The sequence below is a fragment of the Myotis myotis genome, unplaced genomic scaffold (assembly GCF_014108235.1).
Source record: "Myotis myotis isolate mMyoMyo1 unplaced genomic scaffold, mMyoMyo1.p scaffold_m19_p_2, whole genome shotgun sequence".
NCBI classification, from domain to species: Eukaryota; Metazoa; Chordata; class Mammalia; order Chiroptera; family Vespertilionidae; genus Myotis; species Myotis myotis.
The window spans coordinates 189,401,139-189,425,201 of NW_023416324.1; the positions used below are offsets into that span (position 1 = coordinate 189,401,139).

The 24,063-nt window shown below is 40.6% G+C and overlaps 1 protein-coding gene across 1 annotated transcript; it reads right to left on the bottom strand.

Moving 5' to 3' along the window:
• Positions 1 to 12,527: 12,527 nt before the first annotated feature.
• On the bottom strand, positions 12,528 to 18,742 carry LOC118675776 (F-box only protein 31-like). The gene is made up of 2 exons (XM_036348573.1): positions 17,309 to 18,742; positions 12,528 to 12,686 (listed from the first exon to the last, which is right to left on the bottom strand). Exons 1-2 carry the CDS (start codon positions 18,740 to 18,742, stop codon positions 12,528 to 12,530), a joined length of 1,593 nt encoding a protein of 530 aa, XP_036204466.1.
• Positions 18,743 to 24,063: the final 5,321 nt, after the last annotated feature.

Here is a 24,063-nt window from a genome sequence, read left to right on the forward strand (position 1 = left end):
GTTCACTAATGTCTTTCCTGTTAAAACCATTCTTATATAACATTATTTATTTATCATTCATTTTAATTGATCACAGAGAGAAGAAGAATGGAGAGAGAGAGAAACATTGTTCTGTTGTTTCCTGAACTCACTGGACTGGGTATTGAATCTGCAACCTGGGCATGTGCCCTGACTGGCAATTGATCCATCACTTTCTGGTGTATGAGATGATGCTATGCTGGTACCCTGACCCCAAATTCCAGCCTCCAGAACTGTGAGAAAAATACATTTATGTTGTTTAAGCCATACAAATATATGATATTTTGTTATGGCTGTCTGAGGTGACTAATCCTAATAATAAAAGCTCAGAGATTGAATGGAAGAATGACCAGAAAGACTGGAATAACCACAGCCCCTTGCCCTGGCCATCCCTGCCCCCAATCTGCCCTCATCGGGGCAGGGCGACTGAACCACACAAGTGCACAAATTCGTGCACCAGGACTCTACTGGGTTGATAATGATGGTATTCAGAGTACCAGGGATAATATATCAACTATATTTTCAGGTACCACTTAGGACAGAAAATAAGAACTCCCACATCAAAGTTATGTCAATAAAAACATTTAAAAAATCAGTAAACACAACAAACCAATGGAGAAATTTATTTTACTTAAAAAACAGAACATGTTCAATATTCTGAAGGACATAAAATATTTTAGAAAAAATAACTGATAATTGAGCACCTTTTATTCTCAGTCTATACCTATAGAACTTTGCATTTTCTTAGCATCTAAGTAGGTATGCATAGTAGTACAGAAATAATGAGTTATTTTTCTTGTTCTTTACTTTGTTCTCCTGGTCTCCTTTAATATACTTGGGCCAGTAAAATACTTTAGCCTATAAAACATTTTAGTATATGGTAGATAAATTGTCTCCAATTGTTTTTCTTTTGAAATGTTTCTTAGCTATCCTCAACTATTTATTCTTCCAGATGATGTCAGCATAATTTTTTAAAGTTCTGTTTTTCACCAGAGTTTTAAATGAAATGAATTTAAATTTGTATGGATTTTGATAGGAAATTAAAGTATTTATAACATTATGTCATCTTCTTCAGGAAGACGGTATTCTGTCAATTTCTTAATGGCTTCTCCTATGTGCTTGACTGGCTAAGGCACCTATCAAAAGTGTGTGATAGAGGACAAAAGAAAGTTCACATCCTCAGGACTTGTCTGTGGAAAAGCAGGAGGGAAACTATTTTTAAATCTTTATTTTATGTTGTTTGGTAAAGTATTTTTTCTTTGGTGAAGTACCTTATAACTATACTTGTTATAGTAATTGAATACTCTTGTTTACACTATAAATTGTTATCTTTTTATTATTTACATTTTAAAATATTTGTCAATGGATTTATGGAAACCAGTTATTCTAGTAAGATATTTTAAAGTAAAGCAATTATCTGAAGCACTGTTATAGGACACATTATTAAGTAGTGTTATGTGTCATGAATATTAATATTGACTTGAGTTGGTTAAAGTCTCCTCCTTGCCACTTAATATTCAATCATGGGCAAATAAGTTAACTTTTCTGAGACAGTCATAGAAATGGTTTAAGGGCCAACTTAACTGCTACTTAGTAAATCCAAGAGGATATCTGGACAGCAATTTAACACTTCATTTAGATTAGATGATCTGTAGCACCTATTGCCAAAAGTATCTTTAGGTAAAATTCTGAGATAAAGAAATTATAGTTCTCTTTAATATTAAATTTCACTGTTAATAAGCTATTCTTGCGTTTACTGACATGGTTAAGTAGATTAAGTTATATTATTACTAGAGGCCAAGTGCACAAATTTGTGCACCAGTGGGATCCCTCAGCCTGGCCTGTGGATATCGGGCCAAAATTGGCTCTCCGACATCCTCTGAGGGGTGCCAGGTTGCGAGAGAGCACAGACCAGGCCGAGGTACCCAACCAGTGCACAATCGGGGCTGGGGAGAGACACGACAGGAGGTTGGCCAGCTTGGGAGGGACTGCGGGAGGGCACAGGGCATTTCTGGGCCATCTCACTCAGTGTCAATCAGCCAGACCCCAGCAGGAAGCTAACCTACTGCTCGAAGCATCTGGCCCCTGGTGATCAGTGCACGTCATAGTAAGTGGTTGAGCAACCTTAGCATATCATTAGCATATTACACTTTGGTTGAACGGACGACCGGATGACAGGACACTTAGCATATTAAACTTTTATTATATAGGACTAGAGGCCCAGTGCACAAATTTGTGCACCTTGAAAGGAACTGTGGGCTGCGAGGCTGCGGTGGGGACAGGGGCGCATCTGGTGCTGGCTGTGGGTGTGAACAGGGCCTGCACTGGCAGTAGGTGTGAGGGGCAGTTCTGGTGCTGGCAGCGGGTAGGAGTGGGGTCCTCGCCGGCAGTGGGTATGAGCAGTGGCTGCTGCCCCAATCACTCCTGAGAAGCAGGGGAAGGTGGAGAAAATCTGAGGGGCGATCAGGGTTGGAAGCCGCAGCTCGCTCCTGCAGATAGCACTGAGTGATTGGGGTCGGCACCAGGCACCAGCAGCAGGTGCAAGCAGTGGCTCCAGTACTGGCAGCGGGTGTGAGCACCTGGTGGGACTGCTGCACATGGGAGCAAAGCATTTTCAGTAACCACCAAAGCCTCTCGCTGATGACAGCGACTGGCATCCAACCTTGGTCTGGCGCCCCCACTCATCTGCTCCGCCATCCTGCCGCAGCCGATGCCTGCCATGTTCCGCGAGTGCCCTCTGGTGGTCAGTGCACATCATAGCCACTGGATGTTAGGTTGTTCCACCATTCTATTTGCATATTAGAGTTTTATATATAGAGATTTGACCGTGTTGCTGTATTAAATTTTGATGAAAATTTTGTATGATCTTTCCTTTTTGCACTATGCTTATTAGATTTTGCCAGTAGTTTATGCTTCTTTCATATATTTGGAATATGTAAACAAATTTCAAAGCTATGAAATTGAGTACTTTCAATCTTTAAAGAAGCCAGACACTCCTCAAGTTATAAATATAAAATCATCTGTATTTGGCACCTTTTAAATTTAAGAAATATATTTAAATATATTTTGTGGTCACACATTTGTCTAGATAGATTAAATATACTTTATTTAATTTTTAACATATTTTGGCCAAAATTTATATGGGTTCCAGCAATGGGCAATTCTTCATTTAGACTTCATCAAGTATCCTTTTCCTTCCTCAGCTATTAACTGTTACCACTTATTTAAGGAGCTGTTCACCATTATTAATGGATGTAATAAAATATAATATAATATAATCTATTCCAATTAGTGATGTTCATGCTAAGGTTGCATACCTCCTCTGTTTCAGTGTTGGATGAGGCCAGTTTGTTTTGACCAGTAAAATATGAGTAAAATTGATGCATGGACTCCAGCAACAATCCAAGAAAAGCAAATATGAGATTCTCTATGTTTTTATGCTCTGTGTCCATCCTGCTGTGGTTTCTGTGGTTTTTTTCCAGATAGTCTAAAATGTTTCTTTAACTCTGGGTCCTTGTATGAAAATGAAATGAAGAAGGAACTCCTGCTGATATAAAATAGATATGTAGTATGAGCAAGATATAAATTCTGACTGACATGTTTTTGTAGTCCTGATAAAAGTAGAAAGAGGAACAACACAACAAAAAAGGCAGCTCTCTTTCTAGAACCCTAGTCCTTGAGTTCCAAAATGTCATTGAAAATATAAATCTATAGCAAATGTGTAGATACATAGATTAATATATGTATTTATCTAGGAAACTCAGATTATCAGGGGATAGTACACTCTTCAATCAGTTTTCTAATAGGGATTATGTCAATATATTATGCAATTATATCAGGGGATGTATATTATATGTTTATTCCAATTTTGTAATGCCAATAATAACTTCCAAGAGATATTTGCAGTGAATATGAATATATAACTTACGATTGTTTCACCAAAAGGTAAGGAAGGATTATTCCAAAATGGATTTGAGATGTATAGTGTAAGGAGGGTTTTTATCAAAGAAATTGTTGTACTTGGTTAACTACTAATAAATTATATATATATATATACATATATATATATATATATATACACAATTGATGTAATTTCTGAAAGTATACTAATCTCTATAATAAAATCCTAATATGCTAAGGATTTATTAGCATATTATTGTTTGGCCGTTTGTTCGACCTTTTGACCAGTCACTATGATGCGCACTGACCACCAGGGGGCAGATACTCCTACCAGTAGGTTAGCTTGCTGCTGGGGTCTGGCCGATCGGGACTGGGTGAGATGGGCTGGACATGCCCTGGAGCCCTCCCACAGTCCTTCCCCAGCCTCGACCATGCTCTGGTGAGGTCCCTCGGCCTGGCCTGCACCTTCTTGCAATCCGGGACCCCTTGGGGGATTTCAGAGAGCCAGTTTCAGCCTGATCTCGGCAGGCCAGGCTAAGGGACCCCACCAGTGCAGGAAACTATGCACCAGGCCTCTAGTGTAAAGTATAATAGATGAAACTTTAAAATAACTAGACATTATAGTTGAATATTTATTTCAGGTAAATATGAGAAAGGTCTTATTGAGCATTAATGCTAAGTATTACAAATGTAAATTTGATAGGTTTGTATAGTTATAAATTAGATTCTACAGTCCTCAAATAGCACAAACAGAATTACAAGCAAAACAACTAATTTAAAAAAATACATTTATAATATCTAACAGGGTAAAAATCTTGGAATTTTCTAGTGTGTAAATTGTTCTTAAAGATTAATAATAAAATTATTAAGTTAGCCCAAATGGCATGGCTCAGTGGTTGAGCATCAACCTATGAACCAGGAGATCACGTTTGATTCCAAGTCAGGGCACATACCTGGGTTTCAGGCTTGATCCTCAGTGGAAGCTGTGCAGGAGGTAGCCAATCAATAATTCTCTCTCATCATTGATGTTTCGATATACAAATATATCTGTAACATTGTTTGCTTTTGCTAAAAATCAAATATATTTTATCATGAATCATTTTGCCTAAGCACTTGACAGAGAGGAAAATATGCCATTTATGTTGTTGAAGAAATGTGCTGAAACAGACACTTGTATCCTTTGTGGGAGGATATGTTTACAACCATTTAGATAGTAGTTGTATAGTATATAACAGAAATCTTAAAGATATCTGTATTATTTCAGCCAATAATTCTATGTATTGGGGGTCTACCTTTAAGAAATAATTTGAGGGCATTCTCATAGCTATTATTGTTATTACTTTTTATTTTTTATTTATTATTACTAATTTGAAAATTACTTGCATGTTAAAATACAGGATTATCAAAATAAGTTTTACATTTTCAAACCACAAAATGCTCTACAGAAAAGAAATACATCTAGTGAATTTCAAAGTACCAGTAGATTTCCATGACACAGAGCTTTGTAGAAAAATAAGAAAAAAGGAATCTAATCTGTTCATAATGTAATTTGCTTACATTTTCAACAAATCAAAAGTAAACTACATGACATATGCATATATAAATCCATATATGTATCATAATACAATTTAATACTAACCAAAATTCTACTCTATTACTTTTTGCACATTTTCTTTTTTTTTTTTAATTAAATCTTTATTGTTCAGATTATTACATTTGTTCCTCTTTTTTTTCCCCCCATAACTCCCCTCCTCCCAGTTCCCGCCCCACCCTCCGCCCTCACTCCCCACCACTGTCCTCATCCATAGGTGCACGATTTTTGTCCAGTCTCTTCCCGCATCTCCCACACCCCTTTCCCCCCCAGGAATAGTCAGTCCATTCCCTTTCTATGTCCCTGATTCTATTATAATCAACAGTTCATTCTGCTCATCAGATTATTTATTCACTTGATTCTTAGATTCACTTGTTGATAGATGCATATTTGTTGTTCATAATTTGTATCTTTACCTTTTTCTTCCTCTTCCTCTTCCTCTTCTTAAAGGATACCTTTCAGCATTTCATATAATCCTGGTTTGGTGGTGATGAACTCCTTTAGCTTTTCCTTATCTGTGAAGCTCTTTATCTGACCTTCAATTCTGAATGATAGCTTTGCTGGATAAAGTAATCTTGGTTGTAGGTTCTTGGTATTCATCACTTTGAATATTTCTTGCCACTCCCTTCTGGCCTGCAAAGTTTCTGTTGAGAAATCAGCTGACAGTCGTATGGGTATTCCCTTGTAGGTAACTGAGTTTCTTTCTCTTGCTGTTTTTAAGATTCTCTCTTTATCTTTTGCTCTTGGCATTTTAATTATGATGTGTCTTGGTGTGGTCCTCTTTGGATTCCTTTTGTTTGGGGTTCTCCGCGCTTCTTGGACCTGTAAGTCCATTTCTTTCACCAGGTGGGGGAAGTTTTCTGGCATTATTTCTTCAAATAGGTTTTCAATATCTTGCTCTCTCTCATCTTCTGGCACCCCTATAATTCTGATGTTGGTACGCTTGAAGCTGTCCCAGAGGCTCCTTACACTATCCTCGCATTTTTGGATTCTTTTTTCATTTTGCTTTTCCGGTTGGGTGTTTTTTGCTTCCTCGCATTTCAAATCATTGACTTGATTCTTGCGCTCCTCTGGTCTGCTGTCGGGAGTCTGTATAATATTCGTTATTTCAGTCCGTGTATGCTTAATTTCTAGTTGGTTCCCCAATATAACATCGAGGGTCTCATTAGTTTTCTTGTAGATCTCATTAAGTTTATCGGCGGCTTCTAAACAGTTCTTGAGAGACCTTAAAAGTGTGGTTCTGAACTCTATATCTTCAATTGACAATTTTGTCCTGTTTCTTTGTCTCCGCATTTTGTTATGCTTCCTTGGTGCACCCCCTAGTGGTCTTTGTTCGCAATCTTATAGTTAAATCTTGATTGTTGTAGCTAATTCCAGGGAGGGTTTGACCTCCAGGCCAAGTGGCTATGAGAATCAGCTGTGTCAGCAGTGAGAGAACTTCTGTCCTCTAGGGAGGTGCTAATCTGGCATTTGCCTGAGGCTATCCGGCAAATGCCTGTGTGCAGGGCTTGGGCGGGGCGGGTCGCACAGGATCAACAGGGTGGGCAGGAGAGAGCAGTTATGGCGGCTCTCAGTCCTGTCCCCAGGGGCTCTGCCTCTCTGAGTCCCAGCACCCGCTGCAAACCTCGGAGAGAAAGCTGCACTCGCTCTGACCGAAGCCAGACAGTCCCATTTCTCCCGTTTGAGTCTGGGTCCCTAAAGACTCGCCCAGATCTGGAGCTCAGATTCTGTGACTCCCTCCCGATTGAAAACGCCAACAGCGCCCTCCGCCGCCAGCCCGTTCCGCGCACTCCGCACCTCAGAATTTGACTTCAGCACTGCGCCTCCTCTGAGTGTCCGTATGCGTTTCTCTTTCCTCCTAGTTGTAGGACTTCCACTCAGCCAGCGTTCCTGTGGGTGATGTCCGTTCTGTTTTTTAGTTTCACTTTTGAAGTAGTTGTTCAAGGCAGCAAACTCCGGCATTAACCTATGCTGCCATCTTGGTTCTCCCTGCACATTTTCTTATTAACATTTTGACCTTTGCCTATAAAGTCAAAGTAGAAAAAATGTTCAAAAATCATCCATTAAATGTCCAAATACTTTATGTTTTACTTCCCAAAATGGACTCTTAAAAAATTGTCCCCTGTTTTTGTTTTGTTTTGTTTTATTTTGAATTTATTGATTTTTAGGGAGAGAGAGGAAGGGAGAGAGAGAAAGAGAGACATCAAATTGTTGTTCCACTCATTCATGCATTCATTGGTTGATATTTGTATGTGACCTGACCAGAGATGGAACCCACAAGCTTGGTGAGTAGGGATGACACTCTAACCAGCAGAGCTACCTGGCCAGGACTCCCCAAACTTTTTATGAAAATATTATGTATATAGAAATGTTAAAAATAGTTTACATTTTACCAGGAATATTTTACTATATTAGTTTTATCACAAAATATATATTTATATATAACTATCACTTTATTTTATATTTTATAAATAATGTACATACATCAATATACTTTATTCCCAACATTTCAGAATATGTGTCATCAAAGGGAAACTGAGTTTTCCATTTATGTTGTGGAAGATTCAAAGCCTGCTAAGCCATAAAAATCGATTGGTAAAAGAGTAGATGGGAAACTCTAGTACTTCACCCACTCTGATTATTTAAATGTTACTTAGGCCATGGAGCAGTATCTCAAAGCAGAGCAATAGAGGAAACATTGGTTTACTGTTAACCCTTGAAAGGCTCCAAGCCCCAGTAGAAAAGAAGTGCATGCAAAGGAGCCCTACATCTAAAAAGATGGAAGTCAAGTAGACCACTTTGTTTCTCTCCTCATCCCCTTGTAGAAGCTTGGGAAAACTACAAATATCTCCAGGATATTCTTTGTGCCAAGATTATAACCTGAATCTCCTCTTTACAGACAAAAGAAGTATGAGATAGCACCTAAATGTTTGCAGAAGAGTGAGGAATGACTAAGAAGGACACCAACAAGTGTAACAAGATAAGGAAGATAAGGAAAAAGAAGAATTCATGGATCGATGACCAGGGATGGTGAAAAAACCAAGGGTGGCCTTGGATCAGACACTCCTTCCCCAGTGAAGTATGAAATTCACAAATATCTGTGGAATTTTGGGAAGAGAAGATGGTGAATGAAAATCTGGAATTGAATCAGGTTATAGATGAAATAACCTGAAAATATTAAGTCGATTAAGTCTCAATAGAAGTGACTAATTTGTATGTTCTACTATCAGGAGAAAATGAGTGTTGAGAATGCAGAATAAGTTGTAGACAAATATATTTCATGCCTGATTTTGTTGCCAGAAAAATATTCTGAATAAGACTAGGTTTTTAGAGGAATTGTAAAAATGTGTTTTGTAAAAGTAGGAAAAAAAGACATAATAATCTTGGAAATATACGCTTTTGTTTTTATCGAGTTTTTGGAAAAGAAGCTTTTTGGTGTCCCATGTATAGAAAGATCCAATTTATATTTGAATATTTAGTTATGCAAAATTAAAGCCAGTCTTAACTGGAGAGGGGCTGGAGTTAAAATTCTGTCAGTAACCAAATAAAAGTGGAATGTTTTGTTTAAAGTTTTTTTTTTATTCCCCAAGCCTCCAGGAATGACCTTTTTCCAAGTGAAATAGTCTTGTCTTAGCTACGTCGTGTAGAATTAGGTGATGGGCCTTTATTCATGCTGAATATTAAAACTGCAGATGAGTAGCAGCTACCTGAGTAGCTAGATTAATGATTTAAGGAGGGGGAGAATAGAGTACATGACAAGGACTCATTTGTGGAATATCTAAGCATAAGCATCCCTTGAGGTTTCTCAAGGTTAATGGAATAAAATAATTTTCTGTAGTCAGGCAGGATGGAGGCTTGCATAATACAAATGTGTGCATCCAAAGAAAGAAATGTAATGTTATTTTTGGTTTCAGGATAATACAACCTGTCTTCAAAGGATAGTCTCCAAAATAGTATTCTCAAATAATTTAATACTGGGGGACATAGGTGATTTTTTTTGTCTTTCTTTGTTTTTAAATTATCTAAAACTAAACTGTGTTAATTTGCCATCTTCCAAAATTGATAAAAAGCTTACTTTTTAACTTATTTTGACCATGAGAGTACTGGATAAACATTTTTAAGGAAAAAACAAAAAAACAAACAGATCATGTCAGTCAGTATTTTCACTGGCATACCACAACATTTAAGCTCAGAATTTTTGTGGTTTATATCAACAAACATTTGTTTTTTATTCAAAGTGTCTATCCATATCAGCCTCATGTTGCTCCATGCACCTGTATTCCAGTACTCAGCCTCTATCCGGTTGGATCCATTTGAAGTCATTGTGAGAGAAAATAGACATAAAATCACACAATGGCTTCAAGGTTTGTCAAGAAGTGACATATGGCACTTCTACTCACATTTCATTGGCCAAACCAAGTCACTCACGTGATCTCTAAAGTAAGGATTTATAGCCCTGCTTCAAAGAGGTGCAAAATGGGAAGGAAATAATGAATATTGAGCAAATATTAATAAAACCCATCACAAGTATATATTCTAATTTAACATATAATAATTATATTAAATTAGAATTTAGGCAGTTTTGAATTTTCTTTATATACCATACACATCCTTTTTATTTATTTTTTCTAACTCTGTAAACACTTATGAAATTTGATATCTGGCCAATTACCTCAATCTCTTAATAAGGTGTTGCCTATCCAACATTCATTTCATTTACTACTGATAAGAGTGCCTGAAATGTTTTTTGTTTTTTTTTTCTAAACTACCTCTTACACATCTGGGTGCATGAGTTAATGGAGTTAACTGTAACTCCAAATTTGGTTCATGTGACCCTGGTCAGGGTCAAAGAGCACAAATACTTCATAACCGCAGTAGGACACATACTTGTCCACACAATGAAGGTTGATCACCCTGGGAACATCGATAGATGTCACTTAAACTTTAATGCAACTCAATCAGAATCAACCCTGTACATGTGTAACAGCTTGTCAGAAGAAAAACAAAACTAAAAATCTCTCCATATTTTTGGACCTAGCCAATTTTCACCATGTTCATTTATGTGAATTAAGTCAAAAGATGTAGACAGGGTGAGACCTGTGGAAGTTTAAAGAATAAGCTTGTTTGAAAATGAAATGGGAAAGGTGAAAAAAAACACACACAAAAAAAAACAGAAGTAAATGACAAGGGCCAGTTGTGGAATGTGTAGCTTGTGAAATTAGGCAATCTTTTCTTTCAATAGTCAGTTGGAAGTGAATTTTTTTAGTTACCAGCAAACAAAAATCCCAACTTGATTCAAATACTATTCTGAATAGGTCACATGTTTACTGAGTGATACTTTGCTGTTTCCACAGCTACTAACTTGTCATAATTGCCAGGCTCAAGCCTTTCTCATCTTTTTCTTTCAAATATATTTTATTGATTTCAGAGAGGAAGAGAGGGAGAGAAACATCAATGATGAGAATCATTAATCAGCTGCCTCCTGCACACCCCACACTGGAGATGGAGCCTGCAACCCAAGCATGTGCCTTGACCAGGAATCAAACCATGACCTCCTGGTTCAACTACGAGACACGCCAGCAGGGGGAGGCCTTTCTCATTTTGACAAAAGTACATAGACCTGGCTCCCATGAAAGGACAAAAAACAATTTATCCATTTATTCCTGAAGGTAAGATAATATAAATGGGCTTCGAAAGCATTAAGAAAGGCCAGTACCAATTTAATAGGATTCTATAAGTCCTAAGTAAGGAACATTGAAGAGGATTATTATTTGAAGAGATAACAACACATAATTTTCCATGTTGGGCTAAATAAATGAATCCTCAGATTTGCAAATCACAATGGATTGAAATAAGATAAGGGATACATTTCCACTGGAAATCTCCACCAATGAGTACCTATGTTTTAATCATAGGAATATCACTTTTCTTTATATGGAATGTGACAATGAGAATGATGACCTCATGTCTAGACTTAAGCTTTTAGCTCTGCTTCTGCTCAAAAGGTTCTAATATGTTTCAAAAATAATCAATCACATGCCAAAAGCTACCTAGACAATTATCTCTTCGATTTTCTAAACAATTTAAATATGAATATAAGAATATAATTTATATTCTTAATTTAATAAGAATATCATTTCAATAAAATCCTCTCATCAAGAGACACATCAAGTTTTGGGTGTCTGCCTTCTAGTCAATAATCTATAAAACCTTATCGAGAGGTCAGTTTTTTTATTGTGATTTTCAAAGTATTTAACAAATATATATCCTAAATCTTTAAACCTATACACTCTTAAAAATCTACTAGGGACATCTTGACAACTTTTATAAGAATCTAATACCAGAAAAATAAGACATTAAACCAATTCACCACCTAAATAGTAATCATTTTTTACTAAATTTTCATTACTAACATATTGCCTACAAACTGCTTTTTCTGCTTGTATAATTTTAAGTGTGCTTAAAAAATTAAAGATGATGTTATTATGTTATTAATGTGCCAGAAAACTAGTCAAAGGAGAATCAAATTCACATATAAAGTAAGATCACCCATAATGTTATGTAAAATTACTCCATGTAACAAGGAAAATTAGAAGACTATCAAATGGACTCATAAATAAATCTCTGCCTATTTCATATATGTGCTGGAATGTTGAAGATAAGTTGTCATCAAATGGTACAGTGTTTGATTTGCTTTTTTGATGGCCTGATGTTAATTGAGAGGTGGGAAGAAGAGGACAATGAAAAGGAATTGTTATTCTAGATTCAGGGTTATTAAATTTAACCTTTACTAAAATGTTTAATAATCTAAATAATCAAAAAACTGGAATTCTAAAAGGAAGGCAGATTTTTATCTGGGCCACCAGAGATACTAAGTTGTAATTGGTGATCACATATTATATACAAGACTGCATATAGGCTTATTCACACATCTTAATGAATGAAATAGATGATGAGGCTCAAGATTTCACTAGAAGTTCAAGTTTGTCTAACTCAGTCATTTACTAACTTGCGAAAATCAAGCTAGTGCAATCATTACATTGCATAGGAACCACTGGTGAATAATGGCCTGTATAGTTTCAGAATTATAGCTATATATTATGTTGCCACTAAAATGTAAGAAGTATTCTATTAGAGGGTATTTTGGCCCTTTAATCACATAACATTTATTGTAAATCTACAAGAGGTATAAAAAGAAGGAAAACACATATCAGCAATATTTTTACTTTGACCTTTTGGAAAGTCATCTGAATATGCCTTGGGAATCCTAGTTTATATATCAATAACTTATCTGGAAATCATTTTGTTGTTGGTAATAACCTTTAACTTGGATCCTATTTACTAATCATTAATTAGTCCAGAATCATATAGCATGATTTAATTAACAATTTAAATACAATAGTGAGAAATATCTAATCTAATAAAAGAGAAACATGCAAATTGACTGCACCTCCAATATGCCCCAAGCCACTCCCACCAGCCAATTAGAGCGACTATATGCAAATATACCCAACCAAAATGGCAGAAGGCAGCCACAGAGCTGGAGCAGGCAGAAAGCTTGGTTGCCCTGGTGATGAAGGAAGCCAAGCTTCCCGCCTGCCCTGGGTGGCTGTGGACTGCGCTTAAGGCCACAAAGTTTCCATTATAGAAGATAAATAAATCCCAGATACCTGCTTCCAGCCAGCCTCCGATGGGAGCTTGGGTAGCTGGGGTACGTGGCCAGACTGCGAACAGCCATCAGCCCCTCACCCGGGCTGGCCACAATCTCATGGGGTAAGGGTCCCCACTGGGGGCTTGGCCAGCCAGCACACAGCCATCAGCCCCTCACCCAAGCTGGCCAGGCACACCAGCGGGACCCCCACCCTAATCCGGGACACCCTTCAGGGCAAACCAGCCACCTCCCACCCATGCACCAGGCCTCTATCCTATAGAATAAAAGGGTAATATGCAAATTGACCCTAACAGCAGAGTGACTGGGAATCACTGGTCACTATGACACACACTGACAACCAGGGGGTAGACGCTCAATGCAGTAGCTGCCCCCTGGTGGTCACTACACTCCCACAGGGTGAGGTCTGCTCAGCCACAAGCCAGGCTGACGGCTGCCAGTATAGCAGTGGTGGTAGAAGCGCTAAGGGTTTCCGACTGCACTTTAGGCCTGCTCCCCACTGGCAAGTGGACATCCCCCGAACTTCTCGGTCATCTGGTAACTCTATGCTTAGCATGTTGAGGAACTGCCAAAAACATTTTCCAACATGGCCCCACTATTTCACATTTCCAAAAGCAATGTACGATGGGTCCAATATTTAAACATTCTCATGAATGCTTTTTAAAAAAAATATATTATAGCCATCCTAGTGAGTGTTGAGTGGTATTTTATTATAGTTTAGAGCAGAGTTACCGACTGTAGGTTGACTTGACCTTGAACTCCATAAGGGAGATCTATCCTATGCTCAGCCTTCACCCAGCCTCTGCCAAATCTCTCAGGCCCCTGGTAGGAATGGGCTCCTACACATGAGCAAGGATGGACTCGAGTTCTTCACTTTCACTTGACCTCAGTTCTTCACTTTCAAGTGACTAACCTTCCTAGTTCCTTGGGTGAAAGGATGCCCTCAAAAAAAAGTTCACTGGATCTGCCCAGTACGAACATAATTTTTCTATGGGCTGAGACTGGCCCTGCCCATTCAGACAGGCTTCCATTCTCATGTTGAGAGCAACTAAATCCCTTCTTTCCATTTTTCTGGATTCCTCCCAGAGAAACTCTCACCTTTGGAGGGTCACCTTAGTACCCTGGGAGGAATTTGATCTGCCTTTTGTCAGGAATAGTCATTTAGGGTGGTTTATATGATAGAAGGGTGTAAATTCCACCTAACACAGACACTGACTTCAATCATTTAAACACTAAAATTTCTCAACTCCTCCTTTGAAGAATATCCCTATATTATTATTGGTATGTAACTGGGTAATGGGTGTAAAGACTCTTCTTTTAGGAACCTGCATTGAGGGGGTTTTGAGGGACGGTCTCCAAGGGTACATGTGTGTCTGGTGGGTCAAGGAGAACCTAGGAATGTGAGTGCAGCTGGTGTTTGGAGCTAGGAGGGCTTGATTGGCTAGTGAAGAGATCCAATCATCTTTTCTCTCCCAGGATTGAGAAAGCCAGAGATGCCACTACCCTAGGAAGAAATCTGTGTAGGAAGGTCAAAGGCAGGTCAATAGATCAAAGGATAGACAGAGGCTGCTGCTATGGTTAGAGGGGGGAAAAAATAGAATATTCTCATTTTTTTTTCTATTCCCCATTTTTTTCCTCTGATTCATATTATCAGTGGTGGTTCACTTTAAAAGAAAAGTAGACAAACACTAAAATAAAATAAAAGATTAGTAGACATTTATTGGTGAAGTTACTAACTTTAATGTAACAAATTCTAAAAAAAAAATAATAATAATAAAAGGAAGTTCTTTCCTTTAGAAATAAGATGACAGAGCAATTCAGGCATATAATTAATACATAAAAAGTCTGGCCCTGACTGACTTGGCTCAGTGGATAGAGCATCGGCCTGCAGACTGGAGGGTCCCAGGTTAGATTCCATTCACAGGCATGTGCCTTGATTGTAGGCACATCCCCGGTGGGGATGGCAGGAGGCAGCTGATCGATGTTTCTCTCTCAGTGATGTTTCTAACTCTCTATCTCTCTCCCTTCCTCTCTCTAAAAAATCAATAAAATATATATTGGAGAAACCAAGATGGCGGCATAGGTTAACCCTGGAGATAGCTGCCTCTAACAACCACTTCAAAAAAACAACTAAAAGATGGAACGGACATCATCCAGAACCACAGGAAGGCTGGCTGAGTGGAAATTCTACAACTAGGAGGAAAGAGAATATCATACCCAGACTCAGAGGAAGCGCGGTGCTGAAGTGAAATACTAAGGTGCGGAGTGCACGTGGAGCGGGCTGGTGGCAGAGGGCGTGGTTGTTGTTTTCAATCGGGAGGGAGTTTCAGATTCTGAGCTCCAGATCCTGGCGAGTCTCTAGGGACCCAGACTCAAACAGGAGAAGCGGGACTGTCTGGCTTCAGTCAGAAATCGAAGGCAGCTTTCTCTCTAAGGTTTGCAGCGGTTGCTGGGACTCTGTGAGGCAGAGCCCCTAGGGACGGAACTGAGAGCAGCCATAACTGCTCGCTCCTGCCCGCCCTGTAGATCCCCGGGGACCCACCCCGCCCAATCCCTGCGCAGAGCCATTTGCCAGATAGCCTCAGACAAACGCTAGATTAGCACCACCCTAGAGATCCAGCACAGGAGCTCTCCCACTGCAGACACAGCGGACTCTCATAGCCAGTTAGCCTGGAGGTCAAATCACCCCTGGTATTGCCGACAACAATCAAGGCTTAACTACAACAAGACTGCGCACAAAGACCACTAGGGGGTGCACCAAGAAAGCATAAAAAATGCGGAGACAAAGAAACAGGACAAAACTGTCAATGGAGGATATTGAGTTCAGAACCACACTTTTAAGGTCTCTTAAGAACTGTCTAGAAGCCACCGATAAATGTAGTGAGATCCTCAAGAAATCTAATGAGACCCTCGATGTTATGATAAAGAACCAACTAGAAATTAAGCATACACGGACTGAAATAATGAATACTATACAGACTCCCAACAGCAGACCAGAGGAGCGCAAGAATCAAGGCAAAGATTTGAAATGCGAGGAAGCAAAAAACACCCAACCAGAAAAGCAAAATGAAAAAAGAATCCGAAAATACACAGATAGTGTAAGGAGCCTCTGGGACAGCTTCAAGCATACCAACATCAGAATTATAAGGGTGCCAGAAGATGAGAGAGAGCAAGATATTGAAAACCTATTTGAAGAAATAATGACAGAAAACTGCCCCACCTGGTGAAAGAAATAGACTTACAGGTCCAGGAAGCACAGAGAACCCCAAACAAAAGGAATCCAAAGAGGACCACACCAAGACACATCATAATTAAAATGCCAAGAGCAAAGGACAAAGAGAGAATCTTAAAAGCAGCAAGAGAAAGAAACTCACTTACCTACAAGGGAATACCCATACGACTGTCAGCTGATTTCTCAACAGAAACTTTGCAGGCCAGAAGGGAATGGCAAGAAATATTCAAAGTGATGAATACCAAGAACCTACAACCAAGATTGCTTTATCCAGCAAAGCTATCATTCAGAACTGAAGGTCAGATAAAGAGCTTCACAGATAAGGAAAAGCTAAAGGAGTTCATCACCACCAAACCAGTATTATATGAAATGCTGAAAGGTATCCTTTAAGAAGAGGAAGAAGAAGAAAAAGGTAAAGATACAAATTATGAACAACAAACATGCATCTATCAACAAGTGAATCTAAGAATCAAGTGAATAAATAATCTGGTGATCATAATAGAATCAGGGACATAGAAAGGGAATGGACTGACTATTCTTGGGGGGGAAGGGGTGTGGGTGATGCGGGAAGAGACTGGACAAAAATCGTGCACCTATGGATGAGGACAGTGGGTGGGGAGTGAGGGCGGAGGGTGGGGCGGGAACTAGGAGGAGGGGAGTTATGGAGGGGAAAAAGAAGAACAAATGTAATAATCTGAACAATAAAGATATAATTAAAAATAAATAAATAAATAAAATATATATTGGACGTGGAGGGAAACACACTCAACAAAATAATTGTCCAGGTCACATTAGCAGTTCAATGAGTTATCCAAAGTCATGATTAGTTTATTTGTTACTTATAGGACTGAATGTTCTTGAGCATCTCCAGGAAGGCCTGCAGGGATGGTGCCTCCACATTCTGGAAGGTGTTCTGGACTCTGCGATACACCATGAAGTATTGCATATACAGGCAGATGAACCCGAAGTGGTTCTCATCGAACAGGATGAAGACTCCAGGGAAGCCCCTGAGGTTGTCGAAGCCATCTGAGGTAAGAGTGCCCATGCCATAGAAACACATCCTGTAAGTTCGAGGGTAGTTCTGGGCTCTTGAGTAGACGCCCACAGGCAGAACAAATGGAACAGGCTGCTCCTCCAAAGCTGCAGCCCCCGACTCCCTGACGCTGGGCTGGGCACGGCTCTGCCATCCATGACCCTCGCTTTCCTCAGTCCTGTCTTCTTGCTGCTGCTGCTGCTGCTGCTGCTCCCGGATCACCTGCTTGTCAATCTTCCTGACCACGCAGGAGACCTCCCTGAAGTTGCGGAAGAACTCGCCACCTGGCAGCTGGATGCGGCGCATGAGGTGGATCTCTAACCTCTCGATGGAGTTGCCCATGATCTGGGTGATGCTGGCATACTTCCCATGGAAGCTGAGCATGACAATCGTTAGGCCGTAGATATCGCAGTTGCCTTGGAAGAGGCCTGGCCTGATGAGGTCGTCCGGGTGGTGCGGCGGGAGGTAGAGGCGTCTGGAGGTCAGGCAGTCATAGTGATGTCTGTCCTTTTGCACCAGTCCCGGCCTCCGTACTCTCCTAAGCCACCTTGGTAAATAGGTTGGGCGGTCTGTCTTCTTGCACTGCATGGTGAACCTGTCCTTCCAAATCTGCAAGTGGCGGTGGTGGGCCCTGCTGAGGCGGCCTGCCATGCACTCCACCACGGCTGATTTCCTCTCTGTCAGGCGAATTCTGAACGAGCGCTGGAAACGTATTGGGCCATGCACATGGGTGTTAAGGCCAGGACTATACATCCAGCCAGTAATGCATACACCATCCACCACGACATTCAGCAGTCCTCTATTTCCTCTATAGTCACTATCTAGCTGCCACAATCCCAATATGTGTCTGTATGGGTGGAACAGCTTCAAATAGACTTCTCGATAAGACATACCGATCATCTCCAGGTTCTGCAAGTCTTCAGGAACGCCAAACTCTTTGCGGCAGCGCCGTCTCCAGATGCTGTCGGTGTGCAGGATGCGGTGGAATTTGGTGCAGACCTGGGCCAGTCTGAGCAGATCGGTGCCGGGGAGCTGGGCGAAGATCTCCACCAGCATCTCCACTGGCAGGTCCTGCAGAGAGCAGTGCAGGGGCGGTGGGGGCCGCATGGGGCTCTGGATTCCTCCACTCCCCCAACAGCACCCGGCTGCCCTGTCAGCCTCGAGGTTATTTTGTGCAGGGGCCAGGGCCAGGGCAGGCTTGCCCTCAGCCGCTGCCATCTCAGCTGGGCCTTGGCTCTGCTGAGGACATCGACATCCCTGCAAAGAGCTCAAGCCGCAGATGCAAGCGCACTCCTCCATACCTCTACCTGTAACAGCCACCACAGTGTGGGCTGCTGCTCCTCAGCTGGCTTTAAGCTGGGTCTAGCCATGCCCCTCAGGGCCTAGCCACGCCCCCTCAGACAGGAGCCAATTGTAGGACTTTAAACCCATACTTATTAACAGTCCCCTCCCTTTCCCAGTGCCCCCTCCCTGTACTCCCACCCTAAGCCCAGGCAGTAACTAATCTGATTTCTGTATGGATATGCCTCCAGAGATATGCCTATGGGTGAGGACGGGGGGGGGGGGGGGGGGGGGGGATGATGAGGGGGGGGAGACGACATTTCACATAACTGCAGTCATAATATCTGGTGTTTTGTGACTGGCTTCTTTCACTTAGCATAACATTTTAAAGTTTTAAGTATGCTATATTCTAGTATATGGATATACCACATTTTGTTTACCCACTCATCAGTTGATGAGTATATGGGTGGTTTCCGGTTTGAGGCTCTTATGAATAACGCCGCTATGAACATTGTGTACAAGTTTTTTTTGTGTGAACATGTTTCCATTTCTTTTGGGTATCTACATAGAAGTGGAACTTCTGGGTCATCTGGTAACTCTATGCTTAGCATGTTGAGGAACTGCCAAAAACATTTTCCAACGTGTCCCCACTATTTCACATTTCCAAAATCAATGTACGATGGGCCCAACTTGTAAACATTCTCATGAATGCTTTTTTAAAAAATATATTTTATTGATTTTTTAAAGAGAGGAAGGGAGAGAGATAGAGAGTTAGAAACATCGATGAGAGAGAAACATCGATCAGCTGCCTCCTGCACATCTCCTACTGGGGATGTGCCCTCAACCAAGCTACATGCCCTTGGCCAGAATCGAACCTGGGACCCTTCAGTCTGCAGGTCGACTCTCTATCCACTGGGCCAAACCAGTTTCAGCATGAATGCTTTTTATAAAAAAAATATATTATAGCCATCCTAGTGAGTGTTGAGTGGTATTTTATTATAGTTTAGAGCAGTTACCGACTGTAGGTTGACTTGACCTTGAACTCCATAAGGGAGATCTATTCTATGCTCAGCCTTCACCCAGCCTCTGCCAAATCTCTCAGGCCCCTGGTAGGAATGGGCTCCTACACATGAGCAAGGATGGACTCGAGTTCTTCACTTTCACTTGACCTCAGTTCTTCACTTTCAAGTGACTAACCTTCCTAGTTCCTTGGGTGAAAGGATGCCCTCAAAAAAAAGTTCACTGGATCTGCCCCCTATGAACATAATTTTTCTATGGGCTGAGACTGGCCCTGCCCATTCAGACAGGCTTCCATTCTCATGTTGAGAGCAGCTAGATCCCATCTCTCCATTTTTCTGTATTCCTACCAGAGAATCACTCTCAACTTTGGAGGGTCCTTTTAGTGCTCTGGGAGGAATTTGATCTGCCTTTTGTCAGGAATAGACATTTAGGGTGGTTTATATGATAGAAGGGTGTAAATTCCACCTAACACAGACACTGACTTCGATCATTTAAACACTAAAATTTCTCAACCCCTTTTGAAGAATATCCCTATATTATTATTGGTATGTAACTGGGTAATGGGTGTAAAGACTCGTCTTTTAGGATCCTGTATTGATGGGATTTTGAGGGACGGTCTCCAAGGGTACATGTGTATCTGGTGGGTCAAGGAGAACCTAGGAATGTGAGTGCAGCTGGTTTTTGGTGCTAGGAGGGCTTGATTGGCTAGTGTAGAGATCCAAACATCTTTTCTGTCCCAGGATTGAGAGAGCCAGAGATGCCACTGCCCTAGGAGGAAATCTGTGTAGGAAGGTCATAGGCAGGCCAATAGATCAAGGATAGACAGAGACTGCTGCTATGGTTAGAGGGGGGAAAAAATAGAATATTCTCATTCTTTTTATTCTATTCCCCATTTTTTCCTCTCATTCATTTTATCAGTGGTGGTTCACTTGAAAAGAAAACTCGACAAACACTAAAATAAAATAAAAGACTAGTAGACATTTATTGGTGCAGTTATTAACTTTATTGTAACGAATTCTAAAAAAAGAAAGTTGCTTTCCTTTAGAAATAAGATGACAGAGCAATTCAGGCACATAATTAATACATTAAAAGCCTGGCCCTGACCAATTTGGCTCAATGGATAGAGCATCAGCCTGCGGACTGGAGGGTCCCAGGTTAGATTCTGGTCAAGGGCATGTGCCTTGGTTGCGGGCACATCCCCAGTGGGAGGTGTGCAGGAGGCACCTGATCGATGTTTCTATTTCATCGATGTTTCTAACTCTCTATCTCTCTCCCCTCCTCTCTGTAAAAAAATCAATAAAATATATATTGGATGTGGAGGGAAACACACTCAACAAAATGATTGCCCAGGTCATTAGCAGTTCATTGAATTATCCAAAGTCATGATTAGTTTATTTGTTACTTTTAGCAGTTTTTTCTGTTAAAATTTGCCATTTTCCTTATATCGTTTGCATATTGTATTTGTTTGTTTTTTTGTCATTTTAACATTGGTCATATTGTTTAGAAAACTTGGTATAAATTATTACTACACATAAAATTTCTCATTGCCTTTTAATTTGTTATACCTTTAAGCTATTTATTAAATTAGCTCATAAATAAAATTTTTTACAGTAGTATAAAAGATGACCAGATGAATTGAGAAAATAGACCTTTCTAACTCTTTCATTAGCACGATGGTGGAGAACAAATATAAGCCAATCTTAGTCTTACATTAAGATCATTTAATAGTTTTGCTTGCTGATACTTGAACTGAAATCTGGTAAATAATAAATGCTGCAAAACTCAAGTGCTGTCTTAACAATTTCTTAGATAATAATAACAAACATTTCAATAAGTGATAATAGAGCTGCCTCAGGAGAAACATTTATTTGAGGCTGTGTCATGAAGTAGTATTCTCATAAAAAAAAGGATAATATGCAAATTGACCTTAATGGTGGAATAACCAGGAACGACTGGTCACTATGAGGCGCACTGACCACCAGGGCAGACGCTCAATATGGGAGCTTCCTCTTGGTGGTCAGTGCGCTCCCGCAGTGGGAGCTCCACTCAGCCACAAGCAAGGCTGTCGGCTGCGAGCACAGCGGTGGTGGCAGGAGCCTCTCCCACCTCTTCCGCAGCGCTAAGGAGTCTGACTGTGACTCCCAGGCTGCCAGAGGGATGATGTCTGACTGCCAGCTTGGGCCTGAGGGGTCCCAGACTGCGAGAGGGTGCAGGCCTGCCTGAGGGACCCCCCCCCGAGTGTACTAATTTTCATGCACCAAGACTCTAGTAAATAATAACTCTCTAGGGTTGGATACATGGGAAGTTTATTTAGAGTAAGGTGCAGCAAAAGTCTACTTTTTAAAATGGCAAAATTGCCAGTTACCTAATTCAGTCCAATTTAATAAAGGCGGTTTCTCAATTGGTTTATTTGATTATTTATTTATTTATTTATTTATTTATTTATTTATTTATTTAATTTTATTTTTTCTGCTGCTGCTGTAAAAATTGACAAAAATGTAGTGGCTTAAAACAATACAATAACATTATCTTTCTATGATAAAGATTAGAGTTTCAAATTTGTCTTAGGCTAAATCAGTGTCAACTGAGCTGAGTTTCATTTGAAACCTGTAGAAGCTCAAAAAGCCTTCTGGTTTGCCTCCCTTGTTCACTTTCTTAAAGGATCTTGTGATTACATTTGTTCCACCCAAATAATCTAAGACGATCTCCTTATTTTAGTCAACTGATTAGCAACCTTAATTACAAAAGCATTCAACCTTAATACAACAGTTTTCAGAGAGTAGGACATGGTTATCTTTTTTGCTGGGAGGGGTAATCATAGCATTATCATAGTGCAATAAGATATACTATAGTACTAAATATTATGATGGAGGAAATGGGAATAAATATGCATGAGGGAAGAGCAAATAAACTAATATAAAGAAGAGTTGAGGGGCATCTGGAGAACCAAGATGGCAGCATAAGGTATAAACCTGTACGTGCATCCTCCCACAACAACATTAAAATTACAACTATAAGACAAAGCAGCTATCATCCAGAACCACTGGAAAGCTGGCTAAGTGGAAGTTCTACAACTAGAAGGAAAGAAAAAAGCACATTGAGACAGGGTAGGAGGTGCAGAGGCGCCAAGAACAGAGGTACAAAGGCACGTGCGAACCAGAGCAATGAACTCACTATGGCAAGACTCTGGGGTCCCAGACTCCTATGGGGAGAAACTGGACTGTCTTGCAATGGGTCCGAAAGCAAGGGTGGCTTTCACACAGAGCTGCTTGCAGGGATCATTGTTGCCATGGAGGTGTGGGACTTGGGGATGCAGAGGGACTGGGGCACGCAGAGGTGCAGAGTTGCAGAGACACTGACATTGCCATTGATGTTTGCCCCGCCCTGGTGATTCTCTGAGACCCCGCCCTACTCAATTTACATCCCCATCCAAGCTGTGCTCAGTGACACAAAGGAACCACCTGCGCTTTTGCAGCCAAACTTAACAAACTGCAGCTGGGTCAGCGAGCTCCAAAATTTTCAAACCCCAAACAAAGAGGAGAGATTTGCTGATATCGCTGTAGCTCCTGCTGGGTGGACTCACACAGTGGTTGACTTGGATAGTGGGTTGCATAACTTGACCTCTAACTGGGAAGCACAGGTAGCCACTGATCAGCAGATAATGGCTAGATTTGAGGCTTTGGAGGCTACTGTTTTGTGGATCGGGCAACGTCAGCAGGCTATTATTACAAAACAGCAACTAACTTGTGATGCACAGTTTACCCGAATTTGTGTTACTAACTTCACTTATGCCAATGAATCATGGGGTGATGAGCGACAGGCTCTCCTGGAAGTTTTTAATAGTAATTTTTCTCAGGATATTAGACCCTTAGGGAAGCAAGTGCACACTGAATTGGCAGGATTAATAACTGTTTCCCAAGAACAAGTGTGGGCACACCTGTGGGGTCGCCTGCAATGGCACCCAAAGACCTGGTTCTCTTCCATTATTCCCAGTTCCTGGATCCCTGAAATACTAGTGGCTACCTTGCTATCGGTTTTAACCTTTTTTAAGAGACGTTGACAAAAAAGGGGGAATATGTGGGAACGCATTTGTCACAGCCGTGGCAAACTATGAGCTCCAGGTGAGTGGCCACTCTATGACCTCTGAATATCCCTTCCAGGTATGTTGGCAGTTGCTGGGGAAATAGAACCAATTGTGGTTGAGGGTAGTCTGGGAAACGGGGCAAGTTTATATTAGTCTAGGAAACAGGGAAAGTTTATATTAGGAGCTAGGGTAATGGGGCAAGTTCATATTAGTAGCTGGAACAACGGGGCAAAGT